The 11771-nt window shown below is 46.9% G+C and overlaps 1 protein-coding gene across 1 annotated transcript in view; it reads left to right on the top strand.

Moving 5' to 3' along the window:
- Nucleotides 1–7191: 7191 nt before the first annotated feature.
- The window catches only part of Gch1 (GTP cyclohydrolase 1), a 44057-nt gene continuing 39477 nt past the window's right edge, over nucleotides 7192–11771 (top strand). The window contains exon 1 of the mRNA XM_003471837.3: nucleotides 7192–7616. Within this exon, the coding sequence (XP_003471885.1) occupies nucleotides 7331–7616 (286 nt within the window). The 5' untranslated portion in view covers nucleotides 7192–7330. The remainder of the gene's footprint in view (nucleotides 7617–11771) is intronic.

Here is an 11771-nt window from a genome sequence, read left to right as displayed (position 1 = left end):
GTTAATTAAAAGTAAATAGGCTTTTCTGTGTGACTAAGAGACTGATGTGCCTTTTACTAACTTAAAATGTAATCGCTAATTTATAAATTTAACCTGTGAACTCCAAAGATACAGAAATTTAAATAAAGTATAACCTTGTCCTGTTACTAGGAAAGCTTACCTAGATAATCAAATGGGAGACAAGCATCTGGAGACTCCTTTGCCCAGTGCACGGGACAAAGATCCTCCCTTCTTCCCCATCTTTAGTGGTGAGTTACTCTCATTCCTGCCACAATAACGTATAAATGTGATATGGAAACAAAGTTCACAAGTTATCAAGGAAGGTAAGATTCATGCTAACATTTTTTTGTTTTTTTTCATTTTTTATCGGTACCGGGGATCAAACTCACAACCACATACTTGCAAGGCAGGCGCTTATGCCACTGAGCTAAATCCCCAGCCCCAAGGGAAGGTAAGATTGCTCACCAGGCCAAGTGTGGTAGGCTGGACAGATTTATCCTCTATGCTCTCCAGGTGGCATCCTCTTGCCCTGGAACACAGTCAACCTAAGAGACGCCTTGAGGACATTTATCAAATAAAAATAGTAAGGGACGCCTTAGGTATCTCCTTTTTGCATAGTTGGACAGCTCTATATCGTCTCTTGCACTACAGTGAAAGCTCCTGAGTTCAATTCCTGGTAGAAAAGGTTTCCTAGCCTTACACATTACTTTTTACATTACAGACATGGGCAGCTCAATGCCAAAGCCCCTTACGCCCTTGGAATTCAACCCTTTTGTGTTGAAAATTGCCATTTGCTATTTCTCTGCACATGTGTGTGGCCTGTCTACCCCCTAGAGCCAAAATGGGATGAAGAGGGAAGTATTAATTATGATGCCATTTACAATGAGAGGCATACTGTAAAAAGGAGAAAACATGGTCAGAACTGCCTTATGCTTAGACGTGCTTTACTCGAGGACAAAACAACCTTAATCAAGTCTACACCCGTTACTGAACCTGAGGTTCCTCCTACTTGCCCTTCCAGTCTTAAGGAGAGGCTTCCAGACCACCATCACCCAGGCCTCTACTGGGCTGTTTGTGCCCATTCTTGGCTGAGTTCAGGCACGCTCCTCAAGGGCAGCATGCTTTACAGGAAGCACATGGACAGTCTGGGACTTCCGGAGTTCATGGACCTTTTCCTCTCAGGGACTTAAACAGATTAAGTCAGACCTTAAAACATTTTCAGATGACCCTGATATGTATATTGAGGTCCTTAGAAGACCTACTCAGAGCTAGGAGCTAAATTAAAAAGATATAGCCTTACTCTTAAATCAGACATTGACTTCTAGTGAGAGACAATCAGGATGACAAACTGCCATTGCATTTGGAGATAAATACCATACTGTTAATTTTAAAAGGCCAAAACATAGACAGCCAGGAAAACTGCCAGTTCCCACCCAAGACCCCAAGTGGCTGCCAACAATAATACAGGAGATTAAAACGAGACATTTTCAAGTGTGTATTCTTAAGGTCTAAAAAAGACAAAACCCAAGCCTTCTAGTTGTTTTAAATTGTCAGCTATTTTTCAGGAGAAAGGTTAAAAACCCCTCTGGCTTCTTAGATTACCCATCAGAGGCACTAACAAAACATGTCCATAAATCCTGAGTCAATAGAGGGGCAAATTTTATTAAAGACATGTTTATTATCCAGTCAACTTCGGACTTTAGAAAAGAGCTACAAAAGACAGCTTTCGCTCCAGATAGCTCACTGGATTCTTTAGTAGAAGCTGCTTCCTTAGTATTTTATAATCAGGACTGGGAGAAAACCCAAGAGGGAAAACAGAGACCAAAAAGTGGCTGCCTTTCTGTGGCCTTAAAAACACAGACCTTAAGTCTGATTCTTGGGGCTCCAGGAAGAGCTCATGGAAGACTACGGTGACCTCCTGAGTGCTGCCACAAGCCAGGCCACTTTAAGAGGGCCTGCCTGAAGAGGGCCCCCGAGCCAGGCCCTGACTGCAAAGGTGACCACTGGAGGTCAGACTGCCTCTGAGCCCAAGTCCTCAGGGTTCAGACCCATCCCATCAGCTGGGCCAGCAGCCTAAAGGGCCTGGGGGCCCTCACCTCCTCCCCTGGCTGTCATCTCTGAGGAGGAGCCAGGGTCATCATGACAAGAGGTAAAAACCAGCCACTTGCTGGACATAGACACGTGTCTCTTTGTCCTTCTCAACTCTGGTCTCCCTTCCAGGCACTGTATCACAGTCATGAAAATATATATGCTTAAACAATAATCCAGATAATTTTCTCTCCACTCATTCTTTTGGTTATAAAAACCCAACTCCAATCCTGGAGAGATGTTATCCTAAGTGCTATAATATTGTTGCCAACTAATCAAAATGATGCTGAGACTGATTTTTTTCAAATATAGTCCGTATTGTTGTTCATAAAGACTTAAGGGAGTTTTTCATTTGTCAAAATAATGTATTAATCTGGTTCACATAAAGTTATCAAATTTAGAGATAATTACAACTGAAGCTAGGAAGATTTATGACAAAATGTCAGACTCCATCAATAAAAGGACCTAAATGCCAATGAGTTACAATTACTATAACTTAGGGACAGTTTCTAAACTTACCTGTTGTATTTTTTGATTGTATACATTCTTTGATTAAAGTTTATTGTTGCCTAAAAGGTGCCAAACCCAAGGCATCATACAGATGAAATCAATAATACATTAGATTCTTTTTAGATTCTTTTTAATGGAATCCATCAGACCTTGTTCAGAGAGAGTTATATGATATATATTGAGGCCTTAACTATACTCAGTGAGCTTTAAATGACATTGCAGCTGATCTGTCTCCTAAATAAAAAATAAAAATAAAAAATAAAATTAATGAGACAGGACGTCCTCCAAAATTGGATGGCATTAGACATTCTAACAGCAGCAAGGGGGGTACCTATGTGATTATAAAAACTAAATACTGTGTGTACATTTCTGATTGTTCTGCTAATATCTCAATAGCTATTCAAGATATTAGATAACGAGGGTCTGGGGATTTAGCTCAGCGGCATACAAAAAGGAAAAAGACAAAAGAAAAGGATATTAGACAACAAATTAATAACATATCTGACTCTAAAATTCCCTGGACCTTATCTTTTTCTTCATTGTGGAAAGCCATTACTGGCTCCTCTTGGTGAAAATCTTTGTTAACTATCCTCATAATTATCTTGTTGGTTCTATTATTTGGCCCATGCATACTTAATTGTTTCTTTGGCTTTGTCTCCTCTAGACTTAAAGCTGTACGCACACGCAAGATAAAAATGCCTGGTGTCTGCAGAATTATCTCTGACTGCTGTTCAACCACTATGACCCACTTCAGTCTAAAGAAGCAGCCTAAAGAAGCCAATCATCACCCATTTTCCTTCAAGTTCGGATTACTTCTTCAGAGGGGAGAATGTTACAGGCAGCTGAATTAGTTAAAAATACTATAGGCAGTCAGACAGGGCTGGGCCCTCTATGGAGCCGGAGCAGAAGTTCAGATACCTTGCGGCCTTGGAAGAGACAATCATCTCCTGCTGTGGGCCAGATCTCAAGACAAAAGGCAAAGCAAATACACCCATGCCCTAAGGATCCACAGTCCAAATAGTTCTCTATCACCCTGAGTAAGTCAGGAGTCAGCATCCCACCCCCAAAAGGAAGTCACTGCTGTTAAGCCTGCCTGCTTACTACATGACTTGCTCCCCCATTGGCTCCTAATTTAATCAATTTTACCTGAGCTATAAGTCTTATTGGTTGACCACACTTCTGTCCTGCTTTGCAAATTCTCATTTTTCCCCATCTTTGACCCATTTAACCTCATGATTTTTATAGAAGTCCTTGAAAAAGACAGTCCCTGGCAACCCACTCGGAACCCCTCTGTCTTTCAGACAGAAGCTTTCTTTCTCTCAATAAATATATTCTACTCTTAACCTCCGTTGTTCCTAAAATGCAATTTTAGTAAACACAAAGAAGTTACACCAGGTATATAAGTAGGTCAGGAATTTCATTCCCTTATTTCTTTTTTTTTTTTTTACCTTTTTCATCGGTACCGGGGATCAAACTCATGACCGCCTGCTTACAAGGCAGGTGCTTATGCCACTGAGCTAAACCCCCAGCCCCTATTCCCATATTTCAAAAGCAAACAAATGGTGGCCCGAGGCCTAGGGAAAGGTGATGGAGGTAAGGAAACTCCATAGTCAGAACACAGGAAACCTTAGTGCTCTCAGGGTAGAAGTTTTGGCCACCATCAAAGGTCACCCATTAGACAGTATGCAGGCCCAACGGGAGGGTCCATGTTCCAGCCACTTGGAGCTGCCTTCCTGACCCTGAAAAACAATGCAGGCAGCCGTGGGCATCATGACCTGTGTTTCAGGATTGTCATCTATGGCAAAGCCCATGGCGGTGTGCTACTTAGCTACCAGGCCTCTAAAATTGGTGATGAATGCAATCAAATACAAGCAAGTGAAGCTAGAGGGTTCACTGAGTTTTTCCTTGGTCTCCATTTCATAGCTCAGTGCGGGGTGAATCCAGAGACTCCTGTCCTAGGAATGGGCAACAAGTGTTGATTTCTTCAGGGCAATGTTCAAAGAAAATGTTAATTTTCAAAACTTCTTTGGAAGTCATTTTCAGGGGATATGATATTTGTTAATGTTTACAAATGTTTTAAAAGAAGGCTGCGGATTGGTAAAAGCACAGTTCTTAGGGAAAACGTCTCCATCTAATTCCTCCACATAGGAGGCGGCTCCCTTTGTATCTGTGTTTTCACTTGCAAAATGCAAGGCTGATCTTTGAATGTTGTCTCTAACTAGGTTTCAAGAAGCTTGAGAGCCTGAGGGTGATCCTGACCAGGAGGCTAGCTGTAGACAGTGGGCAGGACTGGGGGGGGGGGGCAGTTATTGCAGAATCTTGCCAGTGGGGAAAAACTTAAAATAAATATCCGGAAAGTGTCAAAGAAGCTTTCTGAGGAATGTTCCTATTTCTTTGTGTGTGTGTGCTGGGGATTAAACTCACGACCTTGTGCTTGCCAGGCAGGCACTTGTACCTCTGAGCTAAACCCTCAGCCCTTCTTTAAAAAATCTTGACACAAACATTTCTTCTATTTTTTTTTTTTTTTTTATTTATTGTGCTGGGAATCAAACCAAGGGGCTAGTATACGCTAATCAAAGCTTCATATTTAAAAAAAATTGGGGTTTTTTTTTCTCTTTTTTTTTTCCTTTCCTTTTCCTTTTCCTTTCTTTCTTTCTTTCTTTCTTTCTTTCTTTCTTTCTTTCTTTCTTTCTCTTCTCTTCTCTTCTCTTCTCTTCTCTTCTCTTTCTCCTCCTCCTTCCTCCTCCCCCTCCTCCTTCCCTTCCTCCTCCTCCTCCCCCTCCTCCTCCGCCTTCCTGGCAAGGTCTTGCTGTGTAGTTCAGGCTGTTCTTGAACTTTCTATGTAGCCTAGGCTGGCTTCCATTCTCAGAGCTCCTCCTGCCTCAGCTTCCTGAGTGCTGAGATTACAGGTGTGCACCACCACACTTGGCTAAATTTTTTCTTTTTTTTTTTTTAGACTGAAGGTGACTCTGAAGCATATTTCTTCACGTAGAGCAGGGCTATGGCTGGAGCAGACCTACCTACTAATTACAAGAGAGCTACTTTATTAATATGGAATAATTCCTGGGGCTTCTATCCTGGTTTGTCTGATCCTCACCCTATTAGTTGTTTATTTAGCAAACACTCATCATTCAAAATTCTCTGAATATCTTAATCTGATAGTTTGAAGTTCATCTTTGCATGATGACATAATCCCTCAAGAGAGCAAAAAGGTCCAGGTCTTTAATCTCAAAAGAAAACAATAAGGGGCTGGGGATTTAGCTCAGCAGCATAAGCGCCTGCCTTGCAAGCAGGCAGTCGTGAGTTCGATCCCTAGTACCAATGAAAACGAAAAAGACAAAAACAAACAAACAAACAAACAATAAAAGCAGATGTCATTGGTTAAGAGTCCAGTGGATCATAGCATTTCACAGTGTGTACCAGTATCAGGGGAAAGGAGCTTTGTGTGTCACTGTAAACTGATTAAACTCTAAATTTCCATAATTAAACCTCTCCCAAATACAAATGGGTCTAAATGAAAGTCTTTTTTATTTTCTATTTTTTACTTGAGAATCAGTTTCTCTAAGGTCAAAGTTCTGGCCACCACACAAGTTAGAAGACCAAAAAGGCTGTCATTTTGCTCATGGTTGGAAGGCAGCATTACAGAGCCAAGGAGGTGGTAGAGAAAGAACTTTATTGACAATACGGTTCTGGCCCGAAAGTGTCTCCCTCCCCCCAGACAGGGTTTTACTCTGCAGTTTGGGCTGGAGGCGAACTCACAGAGATCTCTCTGCCTCAGCCTCATAGGCCCTTGCCACCACACCGGGCAGGGTCTCCTCTTATGGAACTCTGAGCTAGGGGTGGTTTTGATAAAGGAGAATTTTTTTTGTAAAGGGTGTTGGTGAGTGGCCAGCTGGAGATTTGCATCCAAATGACACATTTTCGTGGCCACATTCTTCAGATCTGGAGAACAAAGATTATTTCCTCGGGCTGCTGTCACTAATCAAGAGCAAGCATCTTTGTTTTCTCCAGCGACCCTCTCACTGTTTCCTCGCAGCTCCGGCAAATCACACAGGACACAGGGTGACCTGTCCCCAGGCCATCAAACTCCTGGTGTGTGGAAGACTTCACCCAGTGATTGTGCAAGCCAGGGTGTCAAAAGTTAAACAGGGACTGGCAGGCGACCGGTGCCATCACAGAACCCGTCCTGCGGGACCCACAGAGGACGGCTGTCCTCTTGGGAACAGCAGGGACTTTCCTTTAGACACACTGTTCGCTGTCGGTTTTAGACGACAGTCCTCTAGTCTTCACCAGAAAGCACGCGGGGGAGCTGTCTCTTCTCGGGCGCACCTCGGTCTCCTTCCCGGCGAGGTCACCAGTTCGCTCATCTTTCCTGGGAGGAGGGGTCCAGCCTGAGTGAGGAGCTGCACCGGGCTGCTCGGTGCCCGGACGCCTGCGGCTTGCAGACTCGGGTCTGGCGCTGCACCTGGGCTCTCAGAGCTTCGGGAAGGCGAGGGGGCGGAGCTAACACATGACGTCAAGCGGTTGTGGCCAATGGGAGCGCCCGGAGGCGCCGCCGCCGAGCCTTCGGCTTATAAAAGGGCGGCACTGCCAATCTCTCCAGCCACTGTCACCCTGGCTTCCTAGCGCGCCACCTGCGGGCGGCTCCTTTCTTCAGGTGCCTCGGACCACAGGTCGCTGCCCGCGACCGTGCGGCGCCCCTGGGTCTCTCCCGAGAAGAACTCGCGGGTCCATGGAGCAGGGCCCGGGCCCGGCCCCGGCCGAGAAGCCGCAGGGGGCGCGGTGCAGTAACGGGTTCCCCGAGGCGCGGGGCGCGCCGGCCGCCGACGGCTGGAAGGGCGAGCGGCCGCGCAGCCTGGAGGACGAGGCGCTGAGCCTGCCGGCGCTGGCCGCCGCCTACGCGTCCATCCTGCGCGCGCTGGGCGAGGACCCGCAGCGCCAGGGGCTGCTCAAGACGCCCTGGCGCGCGGCCACGGCCATGCAGTTCTTCACCAAGGGCTACCAGGAGACCATCTCAGGTTGGTGCGAGGACTCACGCGGGGACGCGCGGGGCACTCGGGGACACGCGGGAGGTGGCTGCGGGGACTTCCCGGAGTTGCCCCACGATGGGCGGAGGTGGCCGTGCGCTGCTGTCACCTTCCCACCCCGCCCTCGGCGCTGGCCCGCGGCCCGGAACTGGGGGGGCAGTGACCTCTGCACCCTGCCCCGCCCCCCTCTGCACCCGGGCGGATCGCTGTCCCTGGACGCCCCAGCCTGGGGGACCCTAACCTTCAGGAGAACTGGGAGAGATGTCCCGACCTCGTGTGCTCTCGGCACCCCGGGGATCCCACACCTGCACCCGGCTCCCTTGCCTGGGGACTGGGGTCTTCCGAGAGGGTAGTTCTTTTTTTATCCTAAACTTAAAAGGAAAACTTTTAAGTTTTCCTCCAGCTCGGGACTTCTCCGAAATTTGGCAGACTTAAGGGCGCGGGCTTCCCCAGAGCTGGAGGTGTGCGGTTGCTTGGGATCGGTTACGGCTAGGAGCCTCCTCCTCCTTCTGACTCTAAAGAAAGCCAGCGCCGTTTGCTGCTGCTCCACGGCGCGCTCCCCAGGTCCGAGGGGCGGTGGCGGCGGGGGGTGCAGAGGCCCGGTGAAGGCGGTGGAAGGACTGAGTCTTGCTGCCCGCGTGTGGGGCGATCAAGGTTGCCCTTCTTATTCTTGGTATTGGAGATCACAGCCAGGGCCTGGCCCTGGACCTCTGACCTTCATCTCCAGCCCAGCTCCTTATTTTTAAAAACGTGGCTTCTCCGGCTGGGATTGCAGTCACTGCCTCAAGTCCCCACCTTCTGGGCGTCTTGGCGCCCCGGATTTCTTTGGCTGGAGAAGCCTTCTGCCTTCCCCGCGTGCCCTAGACAAACAGTGCCGCCCCTCAGACAAGCCTCCCTGTCATTTCCCTGAAAGCAGCGAGCAGCTCGGGAAACTCCTGCTGGGAGGAACTGAGTTATTTCTGCCCACTTCCGCACCCCAAAGGAAGGGTGGGAAGAGGAAATGACACTCTGAAAACCAAGAAATAGAGTTCATTTTTTAAAACTTCTTGACAGCACAAGTTTGTAGTCTCAAAAACAGAATTTCAGAATGCAAAACTAGAAAATAATCACTCCATTTCGTTTGTTTGTTTGACACAGGGTCTCCCTATGTAGTTCAAGCTGATCTTGAACTTGAGGCGACCCCTCCTGCCTCAGCCTCCTGAGTGCTGGGTTTGCAGGTGTGCACCACCACACCAGAGCAGTCGCTCGGTTTTCTGCATTCACTTATTAGGAGGGTTGGCTGGTTTAATGATGTTCCCGGATGTAACAGAGAGGGATCTTACTGGCCTTACACATTCTGCTTCTTGTGGGTATCCAAGGTGGATGCCTCTTCATTGAGAGTGATCTCTAACCTAGCAGTGACTCCAGGAAAGAGGGAATTCTTGCCTCGGGCAGGTTACAAAATAAACTTAAGTGGTCACAGGTTTGCTGGAGAAAAATCACCAATGTCTCTTAGGCCTGGAAGTTTAGCTACGAGGTCTAAGCTTCATTCCCTGCTAGAAAAGCCTTCTGAGCAGCCACAAGTATTATTTTAAAGTTCATGGCCCTAGAGACAGAAAGCAGATTCGTGTATGTCAGCTAGGAAAGAGGGGAGCCCAGGGAGGGACTGCTGAGTGGATGCGGGGTTTTCTTTTAGGGTGATGAAAGTGTTGGTAACAGTTGCCTGGCACTGTGTCAATGATTTGGACTTCCGATAGCCAAGATAAGGAGCTTTATATTTTACCACTGTAAAAAGTACGGGGACCGTTGAAGATTAGAAGCAGCTCAGAATCGGGCTTTGTGCTGGGCTCAGTGCGTTACGTGGATGCTCCTGCTTACTCCTCATCTTCATGGTGGGGAAACTGAGGCAGTGGTTTGCAGTGCACACAGGTGGTAGCTGGGCGGCCTGCCTGCTGCTCTTAGTTGCTTGTTCATGTGCAGCACCTCCACGGAGGATGCCTTTAAAAAATACACCATTAAAAAAGACAAGGAACAGAATGGCTAAGACCAGTTTGTCACGTGTAATGAGATGGAGCAGTAAGTCTGTTTTGTTGGTTTGCCATCCTGGAGATTAAACTCGGACAAACTATCACTGAGCTACATTTCCCCAGCCTGTTTTATCTTGCTTATTTATTTATTTGGTTTTTTGATACAGGGATTCTATGTAGCTCAGACTGGCCTGAAATTTGTAGTCATCTCCATTCCTCCTCCTATCTTTTGTTTTGCTCTTTACTTAATATTAGGATCTCCAGTTGTATCCATTTCCCTACAAATGACTCATGTTTATCCTTCTTTGGGGCAGAGTAGTACTCCACTGTGTGTAAATGCTGCATTTTCTTTATCCATGCATCTGTGGATAGATACCTGGGCCACTTTGAAGAGTTAGCTGTTGTGAATTGTGCTGCTATAAACACGTGCATGTGTGGATCTCTCAATACGATGTCTTTAATTCTTTGGGGAAGATACCTAGAAGGGGAATAACTGGGTCAAATGGAATTTCTAGTTTTAGTTTTTTGCTTTTTTTTTGTCTTTTTCGTTTTTATTGGTACCAGGGATCAAACTCATGACCACACACTTGCAAGGAAGGCGCGTATGCCGCTGAGCTAAATCCCCAGCCCCCTAGTTTTAGTTTTTTGAGGAGACTTCAGGGCTGATTTCCATAGTGATTTTACTCCCAGCAACAATGTAGAAGTATCTTTCCCTACAGCCTGGCTAGCATTTGTTACTAATTTTTTTGACGATGGCCATTCTTCCTGGAGTCAGATGAAATCTTAGGGTTGTTTTAATTTTTTTTTTTTTTTGAGACAAGGTCTTGCTATGTTGCGCAGGGTGGCCTTAAACATGTAGTGATCCTCCTGCCTCAGCCTCCCAAGTGCTAAGATTATTGGTATATACCACCAGCTTAATTTGTATTTTTCGAATAGCCAGCAGCATGGAGCATTTTTTCATGTACTTCTTGATCATTTTTACTTCTGAGAAGTGTTTATTCATTTCAGTTGCCATTTTTTGATTGGGCCTTTTATTTTTGGGGGAAGGGGTCTAAGCTTTTTAGGTCTTTATATATTCTTGGTAATAGTCTTCTGTCTGAGGCATTTTCTTACTTTTTAAATTTTATTTTATGCAGTGTGGGGGAGTAAGCCACAGGCCTTTGCACTGAAGTACGTCCCCAGCCCCTTTTTACTTTCTGTTTCATTTCATTTTGTGACAAGTCTTGCTCAATCACTAAGTTGCCCATGCTGGGCTCGAACTTGTAACCCTCTTGCCTTCTTTTCCTAGGGTGCATTGCCACACCTGGCTTATGTGTTGAGAGAGGGTCTTGTTAAGTGGCCCAGGCCGCCCTTGAACTTGGCGATCTTCCTGCCTCAGGCTTCCCAGTAGCTGAGTTCCCAGGGCTGTGGAGCTGTGGCTGGCTAGGATGAGTGTGCCAGGGAACTGCTCTGCAGGTTTTACAGGTACAGTGTACATGTGTGCATGTGCGCGCGCGTGTGTGTGTGTGTGTGTGTGTGTGTGTGTGCGCGTGCACACATTTCTCACCATGGATAGTGGAAAGTTTGCAGGCCTACATGTAAGGGCTCACTCATACGCAAGGATTCACTGTTGAGGGTCCTTCTTTTAAGAGCTCTAACTAGTGGGACAATAGCAGAGGGTACGGCTCGGGTGGCCCCGATCGTGAAGGAATGAGCCTGATATGGTGGCACCTGTGTCATGAGCTCGCCTGGGTGGAGGAGAGAGGGGAGCCTACGGGGGCCTCTTTAGTATTGTAGTAGAGAAAGCATCCTGTCCCCCCCCATTCCTTTTTGGGTAATAGATGGGAACCTATTCTGAAACTTACTTTTCTAAGCCAGTGACCAAGCTCCAGGACTGCCTGCCTTTTGGTTGCTGTGTATTAATCTGGTCACTGGTGTTGGCTTCGGTGGTTGGAAAGCTGTGCTCAAGGTTGGGGTGGTTTTGCTGCTCCCCTTGTGTGGACGGGTGCCACCTGGTGCTCTGAGCTGTTCTTCCCCCTGTGACCTTGGCCTGCCATCCTGTCCCCTGGTGCTGCACCTTACCCTGGAAGCACCACAGTCACAGTGGTCAGGTGTCGTCAGCTGGCCATCCTCCCATTGCTGTTCACAGCTAGCCATAGAC

This window comes from Cavia porcellus, unplaced genomic scaffold (genome assembly GCF_034190915.1).
Source record: "Cavia porcellus strain 051 isolate PalLab524CR breed Dunkin Hartley unplaced genomic scaffold, mCavPor4.1 scaffold_1, whole genome shotgun sequence".
NCBI classification, from domain to species: Eukaryota; Metazoa; Chordata; class Mammalia; order Rodentia; family Caviidae; genus Cavia; species Cavia porcellus.
The sequence above is the reverse complement of the archived record's forward strand: the minus strand, read 5'-3'. Positions and strand labels throughout refer to the sequence as shown.